At 38.2% G+C, this 27,138-nt stretch overlaps 2 protein-coding genes across 3 annotated transcripts in view; one reads left to right on the top strand and one right to left on the bottom strand.

Moving 5' to 3' along the window:
- Positions 1–27,138, bottom strand: part of LOC124221453 (mucin-3A) — a 66,144-nt gene that overhangs the window by 8,889 nt on the left and 30,117 nt on the right. The window lies entirely within an intron of this gene.
- Positions 2,495–18,897, top strand: LOC124221463 (organic solute transporter subunit alpha). The gene is made up of 6 exons (XM_046631527.2): positions 2,495–2,744; positions 11,244–11,439; positions 12,622–12,853; positions 14,287–14,443; positions 14,781–14,921; positions 16,661–18,897. Exons 1-6 carry the CDS (start codon positions 2,633–2,635, stop codon positions 16,894–16,896), a joined length of 1,074 nt encoding a protein of 357 aa, XP_046487483.1. The 5' UTR covers positions 2,495–2,632; the 3' UTR covers positions 16,897–18,897.

Genomic DNA, 27,138 nt, shown 5'->3' with positions numbered 1-27,138 from the left:
ATTATTTCATACGAATTTTTATTTTTATATTTTGTGGTTCTCTTCATTTTTGTTCGACTAAAATGAAACATTTGATCATACTGAGTGAGTGGGAAGTTTGTTTGATCAAAGCAATATTCCTTTGCCGCCAACAAAGAGAATATTTTGTAGCTGCAACTGATTTTAGAAGAATCAAGTTGAAAATGACACCAAATCAATGTGATTTGAACTTTCAACTTCAAGTATTTTCGCCGCTGTGAGGATACATAACAATTTGTTGTGTTTTTAATTTAGGCCTGCGGTTCGTTTCGCAAAAACTTTTCGACTTTATTCGTTAATAAGCAGAAAATATATAAAGCATTAAACTTCGTAAATAACCTCATAAACACATTTTTATAATTTCAATCAGCAACGCTATCGGGCAATGACTAAAAAAAAACCGAGTAACTGCGTAGCCAAATATTACGGTAATGGATATGAATAACGTTCGAAAGCCTATAATTAACCGTTAATACGATAATAAGCCGTAAACATATTTGTTTTTATTCTATCAATTTTGCACAATATATCACCTACTTTCAAAATCTCCTCCTACTTCCTTCTAACCCACGGCAGATCATCACCTAGCCGTTTATTTTTTGAAAACGGTGAGCCAGGAGCGCTTCTTAACTGTAGATAAGACAGACCACAACAGTTTCCACCAGCAGCTGTAGGTAACAGAAAATTACCTTCAGGTGCTAAGTCTGTTTTATCTACAGTTGAGGACGATCGGTATTAGTGGACAGTTGAATGTAGGATCTTTCAATGGAGAAATGCGTGAAATGAGGGCCGCGTAAAAGTGGTCGAAAAAGTAACCGGACAGCCTTGATTGCTTCCTCGAATTCAACGTCGGGATCGAATGAGAGATCAATTTCCCGAATCCCCGATCTTCACGAAAGCGAGATAAATCCGTTTCTCAACACTTTGATATCCGTATCTCCCGACTTGTACTTATATACTGTCTTTTATAATTCAGTAGTTTGCGTTAGCTGCTGCCATCACGGAAACAACGTGCAGGGCTGGCCTACAACCGTACTGATGTCGCGTTACGCCTATGCAACGAGAAACTGAAAGTATGAATTCTTATTCATAGGAATCAGAAACTAGGTGCTAACTCAACGGCGTGTGCGTGACAGAAGGAATTTTTTAAATAACCCCTTACGCTGCACATCGGTGTCAAAATGACTCCGCGACATGTTCACCGTAAATTTTGTATGAAAAACATTCAAAATAATCTGGTTTGATCTTAGATGAGTAATAAAATACCGTAAAAATCCTTAATTCATTCTTTTACCAAAACTTCAAATTCACCCACTCAAAATAATTCCTTTATTTTCTTCGCGCAGTATCTCAGCGTTTTTTTTTTTTTCATATCTGTCTTGAGAGTTACTCAGCCAATATTCAGCTCAAAATATTGGAAGTTCAGTGAGTTACGATATTTTGAGTAGGCTGATCCATTTGCCGATATTTTGTTGTTTTATAAACTTTGTTTTCCGTATTAAAAATTTCATTTTCCTAAAGATAATTAATTTGCCTTAAAATATAATAGTTAAAAAGTATCCCAGAATTTGTTCAAGTTATCCGAATGGATATCTTCGTTTCTACGCAATGAGGATTTGGGGTCGTACGCAATGAGAATTTCGTATTTTGTTATAGCTTCAAATCTAAAATTCATCTAGATTCGGCATCTATAATACGAACAGACTGACTAACGAAATGAGAAAACAGCCAATATTCAAGTTTAAAACAAAAAACACCAAAACGATAAAACAATAGATTTTAGGCAAAGGGAAACAATACTTGGACAAAATTAGGAACCCGGAATAAAACTGATCGAAACTAGAAGTCAAACCACACGACGAACGAGACCAACACAATAATGCACAAAAAGAATGCTGAACCCTGTACACTCTACGCTAAAGTTTCCAAACCTATGTAGGAAAGTGCGAAGCACTCTACACGGAGGTACACGTAACGGATCTTGAATTTAATGTAAAAAATTACTGTCTAAATTGCTCACACGACTGTGAAAATAAATAAAATAAACTGAACTAAACTAATAATAGACGAAGTCGGTTTTGACGTCTCTATGAACTGATCCAAAACTTCTGCTCATCACATGCACATCGACGTTCTTCTGTTTTCGCTCGTGTAGCATCTCAGACTGCATAAGTTGTAAGAAATTATCGACTGTACCTGGACCATGTATCAGCAATACCTATTCTTCTGCGAGGCATGTGAGAGAAGTGATTTAACCCATAATACTGGAAAGAAATCTACAAATTTTTCGCCATCCGCTTTATCTCTCAATCAGTTTCTGTGAGTGGAAAAAGGTATGGTTACGAAATTATCACGATGACGGGGGTAAAAGTGGGAGAGTGGATTACATGGTTCCAAGACTTGGTTGCTCTGCAAGTTCTTATACTTCAGTGGCTGACTCTCACCGTGGAACGTGTGCCGCCGATAGAAACTCGGTTCTGACTATTCAAGTAACTGTTTTCATTCGCATTTATCCATATTCGCAAGATGCACGGGTGGTTGCACGGATGAAACCGGCAGAAGTTCGATATCCAACGAAAACAAAATCATCCCGTCGGATCAAACAGCGACCATCATGATCGAGATGACTAAAAATATCTCATTCGATTACGAGCATAGTCAACATCTCATCATGAATGAGTCCTGCGACTGGAATCTGGTGCCTAGTGCGGTGGATTATATTGAGAGTGAGTAATTTCTTAAGTTGCCAATTAACAAAAGAAAAACACAAGTCGATAAAACAACTGTAACGGGACTAGATTTAGTAGATCCATGGTTCGATACTCTCCTACAACTTGCTTGTTGATTATTATTTCCCGGTTACGTGTCTGTTAGGGATTCAACGATCTCATATATTGTGTGAATACGTGTGCGCGTACGTTTCTGCGTCGTGCCTGCATCACAGATACGTTGAATTAACAAAAAGGAGTGTCGATAATGATAGTGAAAGATCTAGGTTTCTCTTGCCTTTCACGGTGTAGCTCCATGGCTGAAGTCCGATCCAGAATCAATCGCGAGTTGCGCAAAACGTTCAGCAATCCTTGACTGCATGTACGAGTTCGCACAGCTAACTTGCAACCAGCTACCTGTTGACGTAATTCAATCCCATGCAACGGAGAAAGCGCAATTTTGAAAGTACAACCCGATGCATCGCTTGTTCCTGCCGCAGAAGTCCGTGTCACCGTGTCGTTGAAAAATCTAGGACGCGTATAAGGTATAATAACGCAATTAACTGGAATGAGTTCGTTGAAATTACTGTGAAAATCCCTAACATTTTCTTCAACTTCTGGACAGTTATAATTAAGGTTTTCGCGAAAATAACAAAAGAAACATAGAATTATGCCAAACCTGTTTGATCACACCGACGCATGCAAACACTGTCCCATGTGGTCATGAACCGCTGTGGTAGCTTAACATTTGACATACAAGTACACTTGACGCAAATCACTTGCTTCAATTAGCGTTTAGTTGATTAGTTAAATGAATTCCATGCAGATCACTTTAGTACTGTATCAAGCATTACATGTTCAATTAGTCCAAGGATATCTCAAGAATTTGCCGTAAATAAGCGTTCCTCGTGAATTAGAAGACACTTTTTGAGAATCCCCTACATTTCCAGTTGACGATTATCAAGAGTCCCGAAGTGAGAGCAATTTCTGCTGAGTTCTGTATAGTATTAATTCTAAGACGAACTTTCCTCAAGCTGTCATTCATTCTATACGCACTACATGTCAATAATCCGTAAGAATAATGTGCTAAGTGCGATGGATGGTATTTGCAGAAGCATCGAGTAGAGGTTGACATTCAATTTCGTTTTTGATGTAGATAAACAATGATCTCACGTTTAACAATGATTCGTAGTAAACCACAGTTTTAGACCCGGTGGAGTACGCGGTTTGAAGATTATAATAAACACTTCCGGTAAACCATGGTGATGAATACTTAAAATTTACCGAACGGCCGCATACTGATCATAAACAGCTGAGCCGTTGTTCCCAAACATCTCTAGAGGCCGTTACTACTACCCAAAGTGGTTCCTTTACACCAAAAATGCTCAGATCTTATACGAACTCGCTAATATCTTTCATTCAAATCATCACCAATTTGTCAAGATGCATTTCGTTGTCAATTCAATTGTAACGTATTGCTAATTAATTCAAATTCCAGGATTGATTTAAATTTTTTTACAAGCAACGCAAAAGACGGCTTACCTACTTTCGAACGAGAATAATCAAACCCGCTTACCGCGCGAAACGTGAAATGTAAAAGTTTTGCCTGAGGTCTCAGTTCACGATAAGGTGACACACGTTTCTTCAATTCTGTTTGATGATAGAAAAGCTGTCATAACAGCTTGGAACACGGAACTTTAATTGCCTACAGTTAATCGAGTGTTCAGACTCACATCCAATATATGTATAAGTTTAGCACGCGGAGAAAATAAAAAGACGATTTGAGAAAAATAAAGATGCAGCTTTCCAGTGAATTTTGTGCTTCTCCGCGACATAGAAAGAAACTTTATCATAGAGGACGTCTGAGTTTTGCTATTTCCGGTAGTAATTACCAAATTTTCGTAATGAAATAGTCAACTTCTCTTCAGCGAGATATTTTTCTGAAAACTATCGAAACTTTTGCCGCGAAGTAATTGAAGTCGAAGACCACGTCCAAGAAACAAATGATCTCATTGACCGGAGTCGGAAACTCATGTATAACTGGTTACAAAGTCATGAACTTGATATTCCCACGTTTAAAATGGTGAAAAATTATCATATACAATATACGTCATCGCACTTTCCATTGCAAACATGTGTGCATGGATCGATCCTTTTTTGGCGGCGCGGCAAGAAACTAACAATGAGGCAACACGCAGCCAGTGAACCCCGTTTAAATAATACGTCTACGACTGTCGTAATGTGCTTGGGGTGATGCAACGTACATTAACCTGGGCTAACAAAATACTCACAGAGGCCTGAATGTACGATTCAGCGAATGACAGCGCTTATTCATCCTCGCTGTAATCACGTTACTAATCATTGCTGAATAGCGATGAAACACCAGCAAATTATGAGGATATTTCTTGCATCAAATCGGACCGGCGATGTGCCGAGTGAAAAATTGAATTTGTAAAATACAAAAAATGATACGTTTTCTTTTTGACGTACAGAAAGTGAATAAAATAGAAAAAACGCGTACGAATGTTTTCACAAGTTCCATTTTCGGATATTCGAATCACGTGAAGTGCAATTCTAATTCTATTTGTTATTGTTCTTCGTGGAGTAGACATTTTTTCGAGCATTTTGTAGAACATGTACATGGTTGAAGGGCTGTGTATTTTAAGTAGCTTCTCTTGCTATTCATGCTTCTGAAATCCTAAAAAATTGAGATCGTCACTAAATGGGGTGATGTCCAGAATTTTCCTGTTGTTAGACGAGTGAAATTGCAGTCAATAAAACCCGGTTTCGACTGAAAATACCACCGAGTGTATTCTGATTTCAAAACTTCTTCTATTTTTAATAATTCTCAACCTTGTATTATATTTGTTCTACGGTACATGTAATCATTACGATACATAATTCACCTGAAAATATGAATAAATAAAATGCTTGAACGGAAAACTGTGTTCAAGTTTTTCACGAAAATACTACAGTTGCTTGAAAGTAGATAATTAAATAGATGTTGTGAAAACATTACGTCAGTATAATCTAAATGAGATTAAGTAATGATTGTCAAATCGTGAGAAACGACTCAACTTCAGCATGCTTATGGGCTATTCCGCGTCAACCGGATCAGTCATCTCTCAGATATTTTTTTAATTTGGCATGTGGATTGTGTGGGACGAGTTAGATTTTTGTGCCAAAGCGCGAATCTCATAATGCAAAATTCGATTTTTTATTAACAATAACAAATTAGACTCCCATTTTTTTCAAAAATTCATAACTTCGGCAAAAAATTAGATACAATATATTTTTTTTTTTCAAATTACGCGGAAAGCTCCATAGAATTTAAAAAAAAATACGAAATGGTAAAAACAAGTTGTTATCAATTGTTTATTTAACAATTAATTTTTCAAAGATTTTCAAAACAGTGACTGACACGATCAAAAAATTTTTTTAAAATTCTGACATGTTCCTTGAACTGTACTACAACCTGTGAATTAATTCCAGAGGGGTGTTTTTCTTCGTTTTCGAGTAAAAAATCATTAAAGGTGTCGATGCGCATGAAATTGCGGCCCGCCGAGTCTCTACGTAATGGCGGGCGGCCGGTTGCCGTCCACCGCTACACCGCGGTGGCGTCGCAGCGTTATTTTAGAGTCATTTTCACGATGTAGGACATGATTGAAGAATCTGAAAAAAATACTGTACCTTCACAAGGCCTGCTCAAAGCGATAAGTGAAGTTTCAGGAATGTGTTTTTCACCGTTTTTTTATTACAGAGATTCAAAATAACGGTTACACACCATGAGAGTGCACATAAATGATAATAATTACATAACTTGCTACTTATTTTAAAATAAAAACACATTCCTGAAACTTCACTTATCGCTTTGAGCAGGCCTTGTGAAGGTACAGTATTTTTTTCAGATTCTTCAATCATGTCCTACATCGTGAAAATGACTCTAAAATAACGCTGCGACGCCACCGCGGTGTAGCGGTGGACGGCAACCGGCCGCCCGCCATTACGTAGAGACTCGGCGGGCCGCAATTTCATGCGCATCGACACCTTTAATGATTTTTTACTCGAAAACGAAGAAAAACACCCCTCTGGAATTAATTCACAGGTTGTAGTACAGTTCAAGGAACATGTCAGAATTTTAAAAAAATTTTTTGATCGTGTCAGTCACTGTTTTGAAAATCTTTGAAAAATTAATTGTTAAATAAACAATTGATAACAACTTGTTTTTACCATTTCGTATTTTTTTTTAAATTCTATGGAGCTTTCCGCGTAATTTGAAAAAAAAAAATATATTGTATCTAATTTTTTGCCGAAGTTATGAATTTTTGAAAAAAATGGGAGTCTAATTTGTTATTGTTAATAAAAAATCGAATTTTGCATTATGAGATTCGCGCTTTGGCACAAAAATCTAACTCGTCCCACACAATCCACATGCCAAATTAAAAAAATATCTGAGAGATGACTGATCCGGTTGACGCGGAATAGCCCTTATACAATACACACTGTAGTATTTTTCCGTTACAGGAACAACAGCCGATTACGTTTATCCGATAAAACGTAAAACTGTGATTGTTCGGAAAATAAATGACTAAAAACAGGTTTTGATTAAACGATACGGTGGCGCCTTTTTTTCTATAATTCTAAAACTGAATTTCGATCTAATTCGACTTTAATAGTAAAGAAGTGCGACATCGGTTCCGATCGTTTCACAAACGTGTAAGATCCTGTGGCTCATCGCCTCCTGTGTATCTCAAACTCTCCTGATTCTTTTTTTAGAAATATTTATAGCGCATGTACTCTGGAGTAGAAGTGGGGCAGTGCGCACCCTGAAGGAAGTAGGTAAGAAGAATCGGTACTCAAAATAGAAACGAGAAAGAAACCACGGCAAGCAGAGCCGACTATAAATCTCTCATCGACGATACGTATACCCTGCAAATGGAAGTCACGTTTACTGCTCAAACTTTCTGCGTGTGAAACCTTTTCAACTCAAGATTTTCGAGTCCCAAAATTTTGCTTAATTTCAGGCCATCGCTGAAGCACAATTTTCACAAATATCAGACGCCCAAAGCAGTTGCGGTAGGCTTGTGGTCCAAGTTTATTACGTCGAACCGGCGTTTCCTTGGTCCATGCATCTGATTTCAGTGCCGCATGTTGGTACATACCTACTCAGCGAATTGAAATTAATACAGCGCCGTCGAGCATAGAGATAATTCCATCCCGTGATTGTCACAGACGACAATTTCACCGCAGACTCTGTGAACCGGAACGTCAGCCACGTGGCAACGTTCGGCGAAACTCATCAATCCCACCTAATCGGCCGTGGTCCATAACTCTCTTTGACTCTCCACACCCCAAAATTCTCGCTTTCATGGGCCAGGGACACCCGGTCACCCCACGTTCCTATTTCTATCTACCGGGTGCCCGTTGTGAAATACAAACACCCGATGCATGCCGACACTGTGATCACTTGCAATAGTAGCGAAATGTTCCGTACCGCAGTGACGAAGAGTTTCGAAATTGAGTAAGTTGGTGAGTCGAATTCGATACCCTTTCGGTGATTTTAATACGAGATCGTCGAACACCGAGTATTTGTCAAATTTGGATATTCGAAGGCTACGATGATTTTTCTGAAAATTCAAGAACACGTATACCTACTAAATTTATAAACAAGAGTTCAGATATCTGTTTTTCATTTTAAATTGCTTGAAAATAGTTGAAGATCTAGAAGATTCATTCATTGTCAAATATGTCAGATTCTACCGATAGCTTGTACATTGTTTTAATCAAGAGCGGATGAATTTTTATTTCAGTGAGTATCCATAGCTTCTTTCAATTACGGACATGGAAACAGCGAACATTGCTATCTCGATTTAATTCACGAACAATGTCTCTTATCTGGTACAAGAAAGATTGGTACGAATCGAATACTTGAAACTTGGTCCGATGATTTATATCACTTACAGTATAACTGTTTACAAAACAGTCAACAGAATTGACGATTTCTCATCGCGCAAACGTTTATTTTCAAACACTACAGCGATATCCATAAGGAAAGAAAAAATTGTTCGACTCTTTTATTACCAATGCCCCGTTATGTCGAAAATTTAAGGAGCCGAGAAAACTCAGAGACTTACCAGTCACGGTGTTACGCCCCTCTTAAACCAGCGTCACTTCCAGGGGAAATATTTTTGGGTTTCTAACGGCGAGAGAGGGACTCTTAGTCATGGAATGCCAAGGGACACCCACCTTGTGACCAGATAACCAGATACGAATATAGCAAGACCACGATACTTTTGAGGGGAGCCTGCTGCATGGCAGCCTCCGGCAACGAGTCCCCAAAGAGTAGCCATCCCTCATGGCGGCGTTGTATAGATCGATGAAAAGCCTGTTCCTAGTTTCTAGCGGGTTAGCCCCACGGTCTTCGACGTGCTTTGAAACGACGAATAAAAACCATAGAGAGAAACAATATTTACCAAATGATATACTTTGGATGTAACAGTCGACGGTTGATACGACCAATGTACGCGAGCACTGCCCGATTACAATTTTTAATCGATTACACTTTGATTGCAAATTATACACGCAACGAATATTTTAATCTAATTACAGAGTACGAGTCTAATTTGTATTTTATTTGGCTATTTCAACGTGACGTCTCAATTGAAGAATACATGTGTAGTTTGCGTTTTATCACAGGTTCTAACTACGAAATGCAATTTCATTAGTACGTTTGTTCGTTAATAAAAATTGTAATTTTAAATCCCAGTACAAGTGTAATCTGTATTTTGTACACAACCTTGTAATTTAAGTTTTATTGTTGATTCAAGTGTAATTGATTAATTAGAATATTACTGCATCATTGAATAAAACCGAATTTTCATTCTAAGTCGAGTGATTTTTATAGAAAACAATAATGCTCAATTACGTGGATTACTTTTTTTTCGTAATAGAAAAAAAAGATGTTACTACCCGCTTTAATCGATTATTCTCACCTGTAGAGTTAGATTTGTGCATTATACGTCACCGAGTTGCGATATCCACGCAGGTGAAAGAAACCTGAAACCAAAAAACTCCCTAAATCAAGGTTTAACTTTTCACGTGATTTGACCCGAAAACATATCGCGTTTCCGTTTGTCTTTTTTGTGACCGATCGAGTTACTTTTTACCATCATAGACAAGATTTTTACAAAATCCGAGTCCCGATTGGAGTTACTTTTCGAAAGGATTTCTTTGGCCGTTATTACGCTTCTCGAAGTTTAACTACCTGCATTCGTTCATCCGTTACGAGTCACCCGGTTTAATAGGAGAGCTCGACCGAGAGAGTTACACACTGATTCATTCCCGGTGTGAAGTAATTTTCAGAGAAAAGTTAAGAGAGAGGCAACGATACTTCGGCCTTGAGAGCTCGTTGCCTGCGTCAAAACTCAACGCGACTCTCTTCGGTTCGAAGATAGATAGTTTATATTTCGCCTACTTACACTTACGCCGTCGGCTATGCCTGTGTTCACGTTACGCGTTTCACCGGGCAACGACTTTGGTTGATACGGCACTGTTGTGCAATTTCAAGTAACTTCGCAATATTGCACGGACGAAACAACCCGCATGCCAAATGAGCAGTCCCCGCACTTGAACGACACAAAATACGTCGAGGATGTCCATTGATTCACTTATGAAATGATCCGAATTCGATGGATGAAAACTATCGATCATCCCCTTTGTCTCTCATTTACTGATTTCTGAAACACTTTCGGATTATTTGATTTCGCGTATTTCGGCGAATCTTTATTTCGAAAAGTAACCGGTTCCGGCTTAACAGCTCACTTAATAACCGCAGGTTTACGTTCTTTTTCTCTTTTCCTTTTTTATTTTATCCGTGTTGTATTTCAGGCAATTACAAATTTGCGTTACGACATCGTAGAGAAAAACGCGATATTTCGCCAATGGTCTTGTAAGTTTGTCGAGCTAATTTGTACAATTTTGCCACAACTTGTCCAGTCGGTATTTCGGAATCTGTATTCTGTGGTTACAAGTCATTAATTCATTGACCATAATATTCTCAGCTAGATTTTTCGGTGCTTTTATTCTTCAATCCCAAAAATAAGCTTTATAAATTCCATTACCTGCAAATTTTGTACACAAGCAAGTCTCGTTTCGATAATTTTCTCCGTAAATAGTCCGAGGTAAAGAATTGATATTAAATATTCCGCGACGAAGCTAAATTAATATCGTCAATGTTTCCCTGCTTCTGAGAACAACCACGATTTGAAAAAGTCGAAAAATGACATACTTGAAAGAAAATTTGTTTTAAAATAAAACTGAAATATTGAGTAGTGTGTTTCTGAATTTAAACACGAATCCACACCGTAGACTCTGGTCAATAAAGTCGAGTTCCGATCAACTAATCAGTGATCTCAACTCTCAGCTCATTTTATACCTGAGTATATCTAATCCGCCTTTCAACGGATTACGACCAACGCGTCAGCCGGTCAAAGCACGTCATAATTTTTATAATTCCAGGTCTGGGACCGTTTGGGGTTGGTCTGATCGGCGTGGGTTCCGTGCTCACCGTCCTCACCTTCTACCTCATAATAGACGCCGTCTACAACATCACGTTGCAGAATGAGACGGCTGCTTACAAGACCAACTGTCTCATCGTACTTTCCATCTACCCAATCGCCAGTCTCTGCAGCCTGTTAGCCACAGCCGTACCTAGGTGAGAAAAAATTCGATGTCGAAGCCGCGCTTAATAGATCGTGTCGATTTTAATATTACCAATAATCGCGCGCTGTGTCGGGAGAAAATCCTCAGCAAAACCCTGAGGCGGTATTTGGAAATAGTGAAAACTTCACAAGATATGAGATTTTTTCGGCATAGTTACGCAGCTCGGGCATTGGCGGACTAATTTTTCTGATGAAATTATTTTTAGAATCGGATTAAATTTTATGGTAGAATTCTTAGTTTTTTTTTTTTTTTTTTTATTTCTTTTTTTTTAAATCGAATTTCAATTTGTTCTCGAGTTATGAATTTTGAAAAAATTCTTGTTTGAATTTGCCGAATCAGTATCACTGGAAAATTCAATGAAACGCTAATAAGATTCAATGCTTGCTCAAGCCTTAATTATATAAGAAAAAAATTGTTAATCAAAACATTATGTCTGATATTAATCGCCAAATTTCTTAAACTCTCGACAAAAAAAATGTTCCTCCAACACGATGTACTCTTTTCTCCACCCCAACTACTCTTCACAAATTTCAAGCCAAGATACTCGACAGACCGATTACTCATTGCATTTTTATAATTCGTATAAATTGAATTTTGAGTTCTTCTTAAAAAAGAAAAAAAAAAAATATCATTCCTCATCGCGTTTCACGAAATTTATATTCGAGCAAGCTACTCATTATACGACAAATTTTTCTTCTTCCCATATTTCGAAAAATAGTCTGCAGAATTTTGAGAAGAAAAAAAAAAAATAAACAAAAATTTCACTCAGCGGATAATCCATTATTATCTTTAATCTCGACCAGCGAGGCTTCAATGATGAGCCGTTCCCTCCGTCTACCAGCAAACATTGACACGCCTAGAGTTACACCTCGAGTTTTGAGGGATTTGTCGGCTTGCCCCTCGACGAGTGTTGGCTTAGGATTTCGTTTGTTTTCGAGGTGTGCACTAGCAAATTTCAAGTCCGAATTGCCAAGCGAAGCAAAAGTTTTCTCCGGGGAATAGAATCGGCCCTCGACGACTTCGGAGTATCAAAAAGACGCACTGAGCTGGTTGAAAAATTTACGCACACACCTCGGCCCTAATGGGGGTTGACAGTATTGATTAATAGGCAACGGTTAGCGCCCTAATGGTCCCCGACACCGGGATCTGACTCTTTCTCTTCTCTGTCACACAGAGCCCAACTGCTGTCGGAGAGCCTGACTCAGATATGCCTGACGGTCTCCCTTTATCGGCTGTTTCTTCTCCTAATTGACTTGGGGCACAGAAGCGTCAGTAAACCGCCCTCCATGCTCCTCAAAGTTGGGCCCTGCTGCTGCTGGCCTTGTCTACCTTTCCCCAACCCCGAAATGAACAGAATCAACCTCACGTGGCTTCGGCTGTGTGTTCTTCAGTTCACCATCGTCCAGGTCAGTCTTATTTTCTTCCAGGATTCGCCGAGTGGGAACAACGAGAAGTCAAATCAGTGAAATGTTGAAAATCGGTTTCATAACACTGAGAAATATTTCATTTGTTATAGTAACTAGCAAAATTCAGTAAAATGGGTATCGTTAAAAGAACTGTTTTGCAAAAAACGAGGTGCACGTAACCATTTTGCGCTATCGTCGATCCTTTTTTGGTTATTTCCAACGCAAAATCGATTTGTTCGGTTTCTTCTACTTTTTTAGTTAAATAAGGCTTTGACGTCAATTTATTGTTGCACAAGCATTAAATTTTTGCAACAGTCACAAGAAAAATATAGCAGCAGTGATCGTAATGAGAAAGAATAGTAACGGATACTAGACTTTTTGGTAATAGCTACAAAACTAATTTTCATTTTGTAAAAAATGAAAATAGTTAAGGACTGAGCGGTAACCGGAACTAAAAATTTCTCGCAGTGAATGTATTTGACATCGATGCCAGACTGTTTCAATGTTTCATTGCCATTGATATTTTAAATTATTTTGATTATCTCCGACTCAACGATGATAACTTTTTTTACCTGAATAGCGGGACAAAAGTGGCATATTATTCCTTCCTAACGTTTTTTCCCTCATATGCGGGAAAAAAGCACTTTTCTCCCGCATGCGTGGGAAGTATGAGGTTATATTTCCCGAAAATTGATGTGTAGCATCATTTGGTGGGGCTAATTTTTTGAATGCGATGGAAGTGTGTAAAAGGAAGTAAGGAAAAGCGCGCGCTATTCAATTTATTCAATTTACTATAATATGATTCTTCGGTGCGATCTACAGTTGGCGCTTGTGCTGCAGCGTGTTAGAGAGAAGAGAGAGAGAGAGAGAGAGAGAGAGAGAGAGAGAGAGAGAGAGAGAGAGAGAGAGAGAGAGAGAGAGAGAGAGAGAGAGAAAAATCAGAAAAAAGACACAGCTGTCAACCGTTCGTTCTGCATATTCAAGTCATAAGATCATTTGAAATCACGCATAAGAATAATGGTTCAAATTCTGTCTTTGAAGCTCTCAGTTTTATGCTTATTTTCAATTTCGCAGAAAGTTTTCATCAGAAACACTGTGTCAATACAAAAGTATAGATTCGATTCAGCTGAGTGTAATTTCAGACAAGTGTTCTCAAGGTTTTCCGTGCTAATCGCTTTACTGTAATTTACTGCAGAGTTATACGGAGTAAAAAATTGAGGGGAACATTCAAAGGCTTGCTCGCATAGGCTGAATAAAATGAATTGAAACGTTGAAAAATCAAAACAGATGAAAACAAAAGAACGACACACTTATACACGTTATAGTCTCAACGTGATCATGGTGTAACTTTTTACCATGATTGTTATTCTCAATTATTAAAATTTTTAAGTTTTATCGCACGTGTTAGACTGAGACATCGCCTAATTTTTCAGGGTTTAACGAGCTGCGTTATTCTCTTCTTGGATGCGGAAAGTTCTGTACTTGCACGGATTTACGGAGCATACTTGCAGCCAATGGCTCTGACTAGTCTACTTTTTGGCCTCTACGGGTTAACCGTGGCAACCAAAAGTTTGCAGGATTGCTCTCCAGGTAATTTAAAAATATCAAGTTACGTGTTTATAAAAGCAGATAATAAATTAGTCGCTTTACAGATTTCCTAAGAAATTCCTCGTCGAATTTTGATCACGATTGGAATCTAAGTTAAAGCTTCTTCGAAGCCTTTACTGAAAATTAGTAGATGAATTAATTTTTTACCCATCCTGGAACGCTGGTAAAATTGTAACTTAATTAAAATTACCGCATTGCAAAAAAAGGTTTTCCTTGGGACGATAGAGAAAAGACGATTAAAAATCGTGACACTGAATTCAAGCCGTTAATTTCGGCTAGATTTTTACGTCAGATTTAGTGACTCACTTGTCGTTTTCAGACGCATCCCTCCCTCGCAGGACAATGGTGTGCCAAATGGTTTTACTCTTTTCCAAACTCCAGGGAACCATCGTGAAAAGCCTCCCCAGTGCTGGGGTCTTTCCATGCCACCCTCCGTTAACACCCCAAATTTATGCTAACCGTGAGTAAAAGTTTATCACTTTTATTACGTTCGGCTGTCGCGTTCAGTTTGTTCCAAAATAACTCGTAATTATCCAATTTGACACGAGGCGACGCTTATTCGACCTTAAAAACACGCTTCCGTTCACGACGCCGACGTACTTAACAAACTTACATCCTGCATCGTCTAATTTTCTCTCGAGAGCCAGCGAAGCGGAAAATGTACAAGTGAGCAAACGGGGAATCCCACACCATCGAATGTCTCGGATTTTATTCATGGTTGTTTATTTCATTGCCTAGATGAAAAAAAAAATGTCGCGTTCTTCACGATTTGTTCTCAAACAATTATTTATCTCCAAGATTTTTCACCTCAGAATAAATTCAATAAGCCTGCAGTGACGGTTAAAGATGATTTTGTGCCGTTTTCAAAAGTGGAATGAGTTTTACACGATTCATTCAACCAATTTTTTGCAGATATTTAGTTGGGTAAAGTCAGTGCTGATAATTTCCAAGATGAATTTCATCGGTCATTATGAATATCAATTTTCGAAATGATTGGAAGAAAATTAAATTTTCATAACAAAACATTTACTTGCACAAAGATCTAAGTATACAATCTACATAAACAATTTTTATCCAAAATTTTTACTGACACGAGCAATTCGTCGGTATAACAGCTTTTATTAATATAGATAGAAATCAGTTGAATAAATGGTGAAAGAAAATAGATGCCGTAGAATGGTTTAAATTGCCAATAAATAATTCGAGATTGGTGTTTACACAAACTTGAAAGAGAGGAAAAAAAATAAGAATCAGATCACAGATAGTGCAAGTGTCAACTAATGAACATATTTTTTTTCAAATCACCACATATTTAGTTGCAATTAGCTCTTCGTAGAATTTTCGCAAGTAATTCTTTGCCTCTTTCTCATTTAAATAACCTGTCCGAAAGTATGAATTTTTGCTATTCGATTATATCGATGTAAAACTGTACAAATAATTATCCTTATAAAGCCCGTTAAAGGACTGGAATAAACAAATGGGAAAATATCACATCCTGCAAGGAACCGATCATTGTCGGAAATGCAAGAAAAATTCTATTCTTCGGAAGGATTCGTTTTCTTAAGCCGATAATTGACCCTTTCGCTGCACACCGGGGTCAAAATGACCTCACGGGATCTTTACCGTAAATTCCATACGAAAAACATCCAAAATAATCTGATTTGATCCAAGATAAATAATGAAATATCGTGAAAATCGTATGTTCATTTTTTTTTTTTTTTTTTCCAAAAATCAACTTCACTCACAAGAATAAATACCTTTTTTTAATCGCGCAGTATCTCCATATTTTTTTGTTAAATATCTGTGTCTTGAGAGTTACTCACTCGATTTTCACTTCAAAATATTCAAAATTCAGTGAGTTGCGATTTCTTGAATAGAACGATCCATTTTTTGGTATTTTGTTGTTTTATGAATTTCATTTTCCTAAAGATAACTGATTTGCCTCAGAACGTAACAGTCGGAGAGTAACCCAGAATTTTTGCATTTCATTCGAATCGATCTTTCGATTTCTACTCAATGATTTTTGACGCGGGGTGTCCAGCGACCCCGGTGTGTCACCAGTGTCATACACGTGAGATTCGCATTGTAAGGGTTAATATTCCAATAGTTTGTTCCGAGGATAAAAAAAATCCGCCAAAAATAAAACATATCAGGAATTAACAGCGAATTTTTCTATGATTCTTTCTTCTACAATTTTAGTAACCTACAACTTCCTGATGCTTGTCGAGATGATGATGCTGGCCTACGCGGCTAAGAGGATATACGTGAACGTGGAGGAGCGAGCCGAGGAAGCGATAATAATTGAAACATGCACGCCTAAAAATATCCTGGGTCCGGCGGAAGTCAGGGGTAACAATGAACTGGCGAACGCACAACATCCGGTACCGATAACCGCACTCGCTGCATCCGAAGACGTTCACTCTCGCGTGCCCTAAATAGCTTTTGAAATCTACCGAAGAGGGTAGGAAATATTGACTCGAATTTCTTGTTTTTCTTTCCCCATCGACTCTGGAAAAACGTTCGTTTCCGGTCTCGGCATGCCACGTCAATTCCCATATTTCGGAAATGTGGAACTGCGGGTGTTAGACTTTAACGGACAGTGAGAAGACCGGAACACTATTGACAGACGATCTATCTAGACTATCTTTATTATCGAGATTATTCGAGTTCGGATCAGGTTAAGTCAACGGAATTTATCAACGATATGCATAAAAGTATTTACCCCGAAGTGTTCTCAAAAGTATATAAAATAAATTATTGTATAGCGAAAAAGAAAAATTACAAGACTGTACGTCCCGTGTTATAATTCGTACGTGTAAACTGATTACTTTCAGTAAATAATTTAATTCGTTTAAAAGAACCTTATGAATAATAAGTTGTGTAACTCGCACACGCAATAATATGGATCTTGGAAAGAAAAATCCAATGCAAGTACGCCGGTATATGTTAGTTAGTTACGATACAACAGTTAATTGATCAATTAAGGGTTTGCTTGTATGTATATATATATATATATATATATATATAGTAAATCCTATACCGCACGTGGGAATGTACAAAGTAATTACCTAATTAATTGCTGTTTGTATTAATGAAACAGAGATCTGGGACCCACAATGACGGTTTACAATTAATAATCCAACCCGGCGTAATAAATCAGTCCAACAATGAAAAGAAATAGATGCAGCGTTAAAATTGCCACCCTGCTCCGGATCCAGTCTTTACGGATCTCGTGTGAATGTGGCGTATATAACGCCGAATAACGTCGCACTAATTAGCACCCTAGGGGCCGAAATAAATCAATGCTTGATGCCGATATTTTCCCAACGAATCCTCACTGATCCCAACGCACTTGGCTGCCTTCCGACTCAATTTATTCTAGCGTGGTTTGCTGCACGATTATACATATATATATACATATATATATATATATATATATATATATATATACACCTATATATTTATATACCTTAACGAAAATAGAAACTCCTGTAGGCATTATACTCCAGACGTCTAAGGAGAAATGGAAAGAAGTCGGTGGTAGCTTAATTGCAGCTCTGACAGTAACACATTCTTTCTCGTGTTATGCGCTGAGATTTCACTATTGTTACGATGTCTGAACGCTGTCGGGTCACAGTCGTTGGTTTAATTATAAACTTTGAATATACTTACACCTGCTCAGTCGATGAGATTTCAACACCGTTGCAGAAATTAACGGGCTAAATTACCTTTGTACACTTGACCCAAGAAATATTTTTACATCGCTGAAATTAGGTGAATACCAATGCTGTTAAAAAAAAAAAAAACAATTTGATTAAGTGATGTTTTATCATAAATCTCTTCACCCAATGTTAAAAAAAAATGAAAGTACATTGAAAGAAATAAGTGGATTTGAAAATCCAGAATGAAAATGTACTTTTTGCAACTGTCAACTCTTTAAATAGTTCGGACGTGAAATAAAAGATGTGGAAATGTGATAACGATCACAACGTGTATTCGATCAAATTTTGAAAAATGTGAATGCACGTGTATGCTTTACATATAATTTAAAATACTAAATTGCCGTTTTTACCGTGAAACGGGATTAAAGAAAAGATTCATTCTAGCATGTAATCGTAGAAGCATTTTAGCCAGCCTCAATATTCGCCCACTCATTCATGTATAATCCACTTTCTGAGAGAACCTGTTAGTGAAACTGACCCAAACTTTTTCACTTGACATAAAATTTTAACAATCAGTAAAATTTCACGCGACAAATATCTTTTTTCTGTTTAGATTGACTGTATTCAGTGAGTTACAACTAGACATTGGTGCAGTTCGCGTAAAAAAATGGTAGTAATCGGAAAACTGTCCGCGCGTGAAATGATTTCTTCTACGAAATATTATCAACGATTCCACAGCTGTACGATCTTGATATCGTAAAGAACAAACACTGGTATCCAATTTCCGATTTGGCAGAAAATGTTGAACCTGTTCAATCAAACTATATACGATGTAAAATAAAATTTCGTAAGGATTAAAAAAGTTTAAAGTTTCACCGACGCGCCTCTTAACAACCTGTGGGGAACAAATCTTTATTAGAACATTTGTGAAGACATCTTTAGCGTACAACGTCGCTTCCTGGGCACCCATTCCAACGCTAACTATACCCGTAACTTCAAGGAAGGACGACATTATCCGCGGCACGGTGGGCGACTGGTTTTCAACCGAGGATCGCACCCCAGGGATGAAGTGGCAAAAATGGGCATAGTGAAAGCGAGTCCTTTCAATTGAGAAAACTGACTGTCAAATTAGTTTATTGTCGGCCGGTGGTTTCGCCGAGCGGAATCCGACGCTGAGCGAATTTTCCTCAAGGCCCAAACCAGTCGAAAAGGAGCCGAAACGGTAGCTCGATGGTCGGTTGAACGCTAAGTCAAAAAATCAACAGAATAACCCCGGCTGTCGGTCTGTCCGGAGGGTTTGGGGCCTGAGGCCCGAAGGGCCCGGGTTTTCGAAGGCCCGAAGCACGCAATCCACCTCGTGCGAAGTATGTACGCAAATAACTGTTCGGAGAAAACGTCTGAGCAAATAATTATTTTTTAACAATGGGAGGTATCCCTTCCCCTGGGATTTGGCGCTCTTTTCAATTGCAGTTGTGAGAAACACATGCAAGCAGGTATGCAACTATGCACGCGTGGTTCGTCCAGGATGCACGCGGTTGCACTTCGGCGAGGATTGACACCCAGCTTTTAACTGAGAATTAAATTCGCGGCTTCCTTGTTTTGATAAATCGTTAATGGAATGAGAGGTTTGGAATTAATTATTGTTCTGATTCTACTTTCAGAACAATTGTAATTGGAGGAATTTTGAGGAATGAATGGATAAGCATCTGAAATCTTATAAACGAAACTTCAATACCAGCAAACTTCGTAATTAATAAAAGTCATTACATATAGTAAAATACAATAGCCATACTTCTCAATAAGTACAAGCCATGTTATATTTCCTTCGACTTTCCGATTCTCTATTTCAATAATTCACGTAATTCCCCGGATAATGACGAGTTGAACTATCACGTTTCAAGATGCGGTTCTTTATCGCTTGGAAATTATTGCATTTTTACCAAAATCGGTCAAGCCTCAGCCTCAGCTATTTGTGAAAATAAAACATCTGTGTCCAATATTTGTATAAATTTATCAAGTAACGCAGAACAGCGAATAATTTCAGAACTGGTCATTAAAAACCAGTCAGTTTTCCCCGCCTGTTATACATTCATTTAATACACTGATATATTTAATTTATAACAAGTTCATACGCTATTGATTGAAAGAATGCCGCAATCTTTGATGAATAAGAAACCATCACAATTTCGGAATGAAAAAAATTTTTACAGCTTAAGAAAAATGCGGTGTAACCTTTCAGCAACGCCATTTTTTCCAGTGTACACCATTCGCGTCCGTTTCTCGGCCAGAGAAGCCTGACACCCACGTGATGCGTGTCGTATATGCATACGTGCGTGTAGAAAGATGCATCCGTCCATATCCCTTGATCGCGAGACAAATTCTGAGCTGAGAGGACACAAAAGTTTCGCGTAGAACGCAACGGTTCTATACACCTACGTATATATATCCTTCTTTTTTCCTTATTCTACATGTACATGTGTATGTATATATAATATACACCTCGTGCACACCAATACATGTATGTATATGTATATATGCATTGGTGTATATGTATTGTATAAGACGAAGCCTAAACATCCCGGCACACGCGGTCATTTTACGACCAATTTCGGGAACAGCTCGCCATTATGAGATCGTCGCTTACAGATGGAGAAGAAGGAAAGGAAGAAGAATAAGAAGAAAAAATGGAACACGCTATGACGGACGAAGCGAGATTTCCTGGAAGTCGGACGAACCCGCGTCGGACGCGTAAAATCAAAACGACTCAAAAATGGGAGATCAAAATTTGAAGAAAAATGTAAGACAAGCGCTTTTATTTTTTTTTTTTTTTTTTAACCATGTTATTCATAAGTAACCAGAAAATTGCTGAACCGATAGAATCCAAAATCTAATCAATTTAGAGTACAGAAGAGCCGCGTCGAATCAGACAAAAATAATGAAAATCTTTCAACCCGTTTTTGAGATATCGTCAAATCGATTTTTTCTATTATTTGACTCGCGCAAAATCTGCTGTAGCTGAAAACCAAAATCCTATCAGTTTTGAGTTAAGAAGAACACCGTCGATCCGGTACAAAATCATAAAACTTCGTTCATTGATTTCAAGAGACGGCTTAACAGAAAATTGATCACCTGCAGAAGTTGACCAAAAAAAAAGGGTCGAATGCGGTTCTCCGTAATTCAAAGCATCGATACATCTTGAAACAAGCCGAAAAAACTGTTTTTCCACGCTACTTTTCATCGACATGAGAAGGGAAGAGTCTGCCGGTCTATCCGTCAAACTTGCGCAATGAAAATGAAAAAGTTTTGAAAGACAAATTGGAAAAAACCTGAGAAACAAAAATTTATCAGAATTTGAAACAATGAATGTTTAAACTGGGAACATAACAATCGTTTATTTTGAAAACGTAATAAGGTGGAAAAAGTATGTTTGTCGGTAAAACATTGAAAATCGATCGACTTCCGGCAGAACCAGAATTTCAAATTAAACGAGTCATTGAAATTTTTCATGCCCATCGTTTTATTGTTAAGTCCTGTAAGTTTCAAATTTTTCGTCGGGCAGACCGACAAATCGACAATTTTTCAAGAACCTGTTTTTAGGATCCTAGAGTTTCGAAAACGAAAGGATTCGTTGAAGTTAGAAAAAGCGATTTTCGACCAAAACCAACACTCTTCTTTACACCATCAAAGGTGATGAAAATTAAAAAACCATATTATTTTCGTAACAACTTACCATCTCGTTCTCTTTTTCCTTCGTAAGCAGAGAATTGACTACAAGTTGAAAAGACACTGGACGAATAACAATCAATAGACAAAATATACGAACACGGATCGGTCTAAAACCAAAGTAGGCAGGACTTGCATGAATAAAACATCCTGCACATCGTCTATACATAGAAAAAAAATTATAATGCGTGTATACAGACGATGACTAGCGCGCATTCCTGCACATAAATAAATTCGTCGATCTTATTTTGTTATTCACGATCACGTCCCGTCGCCGGATACGCAATAAGGGGATGAACGATTTTACCTCCGACGAATTTTCAAGCCAGCACGGGGGCCTGATGGGCCCCTCATTTTTAAAACGACGGAGGAGGCATACATACCTGCAATCTCTTTCGGGTTGGGCCCGCGGCCCCGAGGACGGGATTCTGGATCCTCGGTCTATAATAGATTTAACAGTTTCCTTGGTCCATTCTCAGACGTTTGACGGAGGAGCTGCCGAAGGGCGAACGAAGGGATGCGATTGTTGCGTACAAATTTCGGATTGACCAGGCGTGAAATCGTTTGGCGGAGAATTGCCCTTTGAATTTTCTTCCGCGTAGGTACGTCTTCTCTTTCCGGATCGCCGGATGGTCGTATTGTTTCTCGAGGATGTTGCAAGAAAAACCTACGATCAACCCCACGTTCAACGTCGCAGCTGTTGCTATTACTACATATACGACAGGTTGACTCGGCGATATTAATTAGCTCACGTGACTCGGCGGTAATTCTGTTTCCAACCACTGGAACTCAACTCCCTCCTTCCATGTGATGGTCGGATCGACCGACTTTCCGCTGGATTCTTATACGCCCTGGCTTATACCGTAGGATACCAAGATCCTCCAATTTTTAGGCCTTAAGATTCTACGTTTTTTAATAGATTTAATTGAACCCGTCTGTGAATTTTTATCAACACTTCTTGTCACCGAGCGAAACGATTCACGTTATTATCAAAAGCAATGCTTCCTAGTTCCTGTTGATTTATTTTATTGAAAAAATCATATACGAACGAAGCTTGGTTTACGCATTTTTGAATAAATCAAACCCCGATCTAATTGAACAATCGCCTGCGAGATATAAATTTACTCGTATTGCATCTGCACAATTTGATAGTCGCACCTAAGCGATCACAACTTACCCGTTAATGAAATCACGAGTTCGGACTAGATGGCAGGCAGGTTTGAAAATTCTTTTCTGCGTCGCGGTCGGTCTGTTTGTTCAAAGCACGACGTGGCGTCGGGTTTGTAAATCTGTGAGAAATATGTGTCAATAAATTCGAAAAGCCAAGTTTTTAATAAGCTGAGACTCGGTGTGCCGCACGTGACCATCGATTCCAGTAATAAACCGCTGCCGTATGTCGTGTAAGCTGCTACCGACAATACGAGCGACGAATTTAAGACTAGGAGGAAGCCAAGCGAGTCAAATACCAATGCCAATTAAGAGAAGAATATATCTGGAAGCTGAGATCGTCCCATATGCGAGCTGTTGCACAAGTCGGTGGCCTCGGAGACCCTCGAGTCGTATTTCAGGTGCTGTAAGACTAGAAAAATAATCATGGACTCGGCTATGCAGTGGACAGGGTTGAGTAAACTGTGAAACGATTTCGTTCCGAGTGCACTTCCCGAATGCGGAATGACGTTTGGATTTCTTTCCATTCTTACATTTTTCAAATCATACGACCATATATGCATATAATTATAATTTGACGTAATGTGTTCCCGAGAATTAAATGATTTTTATATTTGCGCTGCGATTACGTCTTGAATATATGCGTTATCAGAATTTCTATCGGAACACTCTGGCATATTCTGAAAGAGTTTTGAGAAGGTTTCGGAATCGTTTTGGCGAAACCCGTCAATGAATGTGTCATTTTACGAATAACTCTGCATAGCTAACAAACAATTTCAAAATTTTTACTTTTCGTCAAAAAGAGTAGAATTTCTGAAGATTCAGCGTAAATTTCATGAGAGTATCGAAATTTCTTTAAGTTGCATACTCTCAGAATTTATCGCTTGTGCACCATTTTTTTTTTCTTTTATTTCAGAAAGTACAAGTATTCCAATTTCGTGACAATCTCAGAATGACGCAGAATTCCAAAATGGACAACTTCTCAATGGACGAATAATTCGCACGTGGAATTAAACACGTGTGGAATGAAAACTGATTACGATAAGTTGGAACGAATTTAAAAAATACATATCTTCCTATGATACTTTCTTATGCTAATTATACGTTTCACACTCCATGTAAAATACCTATTTTTCATATAACATTTAACGCGCAGCGATTTCCTTTTTTTCTATTTCAAATAAAAATATGGTCATATTTTATACCTCCCACTTTACATACACTTATATACGAGCATTGTACCCAGAGTTTAGCCTGGAATCGGAGTTTAAAACGCATTTAAAACGCAGTATTCTATAATATTTAAATCGCGGTGAACGGTTACATTATCGGAACCGATTTTCCCTCATTTCCGTTTAGGCTTCTACTTTACGATTATAATTATTAAGGCGCACTTTTTCTCAATTCCCAGCCAGCGTAACGTGACAAGAAGTTTCTGTAATCCTATTCGAATGTGAAACTTACCGAGAGACTAATCGAGCCGCAGGATTCGAGTTGGGCATTTTTTGGTAAAGGCGTGAAGTCGAAGCAGATATTTTGACAAGTAACGGTGGATCGGTTATTGTGTGAAAATCGAACTGAAACGTCCCAATTTTGGTGTGACGATAATTCTTAGTCTTGGTACTGGGGATTAAAAGTGTAACTTCCTGCGCTCACAACTTTACAGTACGTCGAACGTATTCTATTGTAATTATCCCGGATTATCGAGGCTTCAAATGATTTCCGTTTTGACAATGTACAATTTCCTGAACAGATATAGGCATACGTAAGTATTATTACCCACCTGCTGGAAAAGCCCTTGTGCTGACACGCCTCTACTGTTTTAGTTTTTCACCCGAATTTGGGGAACCAATCGTTTAAACCGAGTTTCTACAGGTATTCAACCGGGATGAAGAATAATTTGAAAACTTTCCGGTAATTTGGTAGGAAATACGCCCATCGGCAAAACCCTACCGAACACCCGATTCTTTCCCACTTATTATACAGGCAGTTATTTTGAATTACAACAAATTGCTGAAAGTCATTAAAAACCACTTACATTCAAATACCCGAATATCGTAATTGTCCTCTTCACTTCACTTCAAAACTATGAGTAAGTAATTTGCTCACCAAGAATTTGCTTGAACAATTGTGGAAATTACAGAATGAAATAGTTATTCTCTGACATATACAATTTTTCAGAGAAACGTATAAAGTTAGCTGCAAAAACAAAAGTTCAAAGATTTCTAATCTCGATTCAATCCAACCGTTGTTACCAATTGGCAATAATTATGTTTAAAATAATTCGGATTTCGTAAGATTCTTTGATAAGATTGATAAAAAAAATCAGTTCATTACGATATTCTTCATTTTCGATTAATGTTACAATTTGATCGTTTCGGGTTAATTTCACCAGTATCTATAAGGGACAGAAAAGTGCCCGCAGGCTGTCAAACTTTTATTACTTTACATCGAATTGAAACAGAGTAAAATCAAGAATAAAAACGTGCTTTTGTAATTAAATACGATTTAGATGGCTTCATATTTTCGGCCATCAGATGGCGTTTTTGGAGCATCGAATCCCAGTGTGATACCTGTTTAGTCCAATCAGAATAGGTCTGAATTCAAAATATTCGAGATACGACTGAATTTTGGTGTCGAGGGGCTTTCTATCCTCAGGAACTCAAATCTGAAGTCATTTTTGAGCTGCATAGCCGGCGTTTCGAGAAAACAGCAAAATTTGACGTATTTTTTTGTGTTTTCCTCAAAAACCGCTCTCGGCTTAGAGCGGAAGATTCTACATCGGATTATATCCTCATACGTCGGAAACGGAGTCGACTTAGCGAATTAAGAAAGAAGGAATTTTACTTATCGACACCATCTGGGGAATTTTGGTGATGCAAGTTCTTTTTTCTTAATTTGTTAATCCGACTCCGTTTTCGACGTATGAGGACATAATTCGATGTACAATTTTCCGCTCCATACGCTGGTCAAGTAATTTTTCATCTATAAATAGCAGTTTTTGAGGAAAACGTAAAAAAGTCAAATACAGATAAAAAATGGCGTATTTCGAATATTTTTAATTCAGACTTACATGTTTTGACTGGAATATGTTGGTTTATTTTGTTCCTTGCGTGATCTAAGGATGAACAGTTCGTCGTTCGGACTACCGCAATACCGGCACTGGATCCGAAGCTGTGAGGAGCATTGGAGTCGGTACGAGAGAAGATGTATTTGAATCGAAAAGGAGGGTGAGGAGAGAGAAGTATTGACACGCTATATACCGTCCGGCTGTCCGTAGGCCGCGGTTGCCTAGCCGCGGTGAGAAATCATTAAAAATGAAATATTTCTACGCTACGTAGGCGCAGTAAGGCATGCGTGGCATGAGCCACAATATATCTCATGAAACTTATTAAGTCGGCAAAGAGTAATAAAAAGGGAATAAAAAACGGGAGGATTTCGGTCGGGTCCCGCCGATCGACGGTTTAAACTCGTTTTTAAACGCCGAAAATTGCCTAGCGCTAGATTATTATACTCCGAGTCTTGTAACTTTCATAATTCGTAAATAACAACGTTCCCCTCTTCGGCTTGTGGGTGCGCTTCGCTTAGCATATTTTACAGAGAATGCAGCATCGACCGGCAGCAACAGCAGCAGCAGCGGCAGCACGCGGGCTCGAAATTCAAATTAAAAATTCCGAATTATGAAATTATGCTCGAAACCGGGCCCGGGAAGAGCAATTTTCGGGCAATTTTCAAGGGTCTAAAAATAATGACCTGCCTTCGGCAACCATATGGTCGTGGGCACTCGCCCCATAGCGAAAGCTGCGAGTCCAACTTGCATGATGTTTCATTTCCACCACCACCGTTGAGGGAAAAAGAATTTATACCAAATATATACCGAACGAATTCATTTTCTATACTCTGATGGAAGATGTTAGTCAAATAATTATCGTTGATGCAATAACGGTTCAAATGTTCATAGAGATATATAAACTTTTCACTCTGATTATACTTGTCAGTACTTGTACATTTTATGGTTATCCAAACAACAAATCGCTTTGTTCGGTTTACTGCGTTATGTCAGTTGTAGAAGGAACTTACATCAATTTACTGTTGCACTAACGTAAATTATCGCAATAGTTACAA

This window comes from Neodiprion pinetum, chromosome 6 (assembly GCF_021155775.2).
Source record: "Neodiprion pinetum isolate iyNeoPine1 chromosome 6, iyNeoPine1.2, whole genome shotgun sequence".
In the NCBI taxonomy this organism is placed as follows: domain Eukaryota; kingdom Metazoa; phylum Arthropoda; class Insecta; order Hymenoptera; family Diprionidae; genus Neodiprion; species Neodiprion pinetum.
Note: the sequence above shows the minus strand (reverse complement) of the source record. Positions and strands in the feature narration are given on the sequence as shown.

Excerpts from the sequence above, each read along its gene's own strand:
- LOC124221463 (XM_046631527.2), top strand. The coding sequence starts at position 2,633 with ATGATCGAGATGACTAAAAATATCTCATTCGATTACGAGCATAGTCAA. Across the intron at positions 11,440-12,621 it reads TTAGCCACAGCCGTACCTAG|AGCCCAACTGCTGTCGGAGA; the intron begins GTGAGAAAAAAT and ends TCTGTCACACAG. Across the intron at positions 14,922-16,660 it reads ACCCCAAATTTATGCTAACC|TAACCTACAACTTCCTGATG; the intron begins GTGAGTAAAAGT and ends CTACAATTTTAG.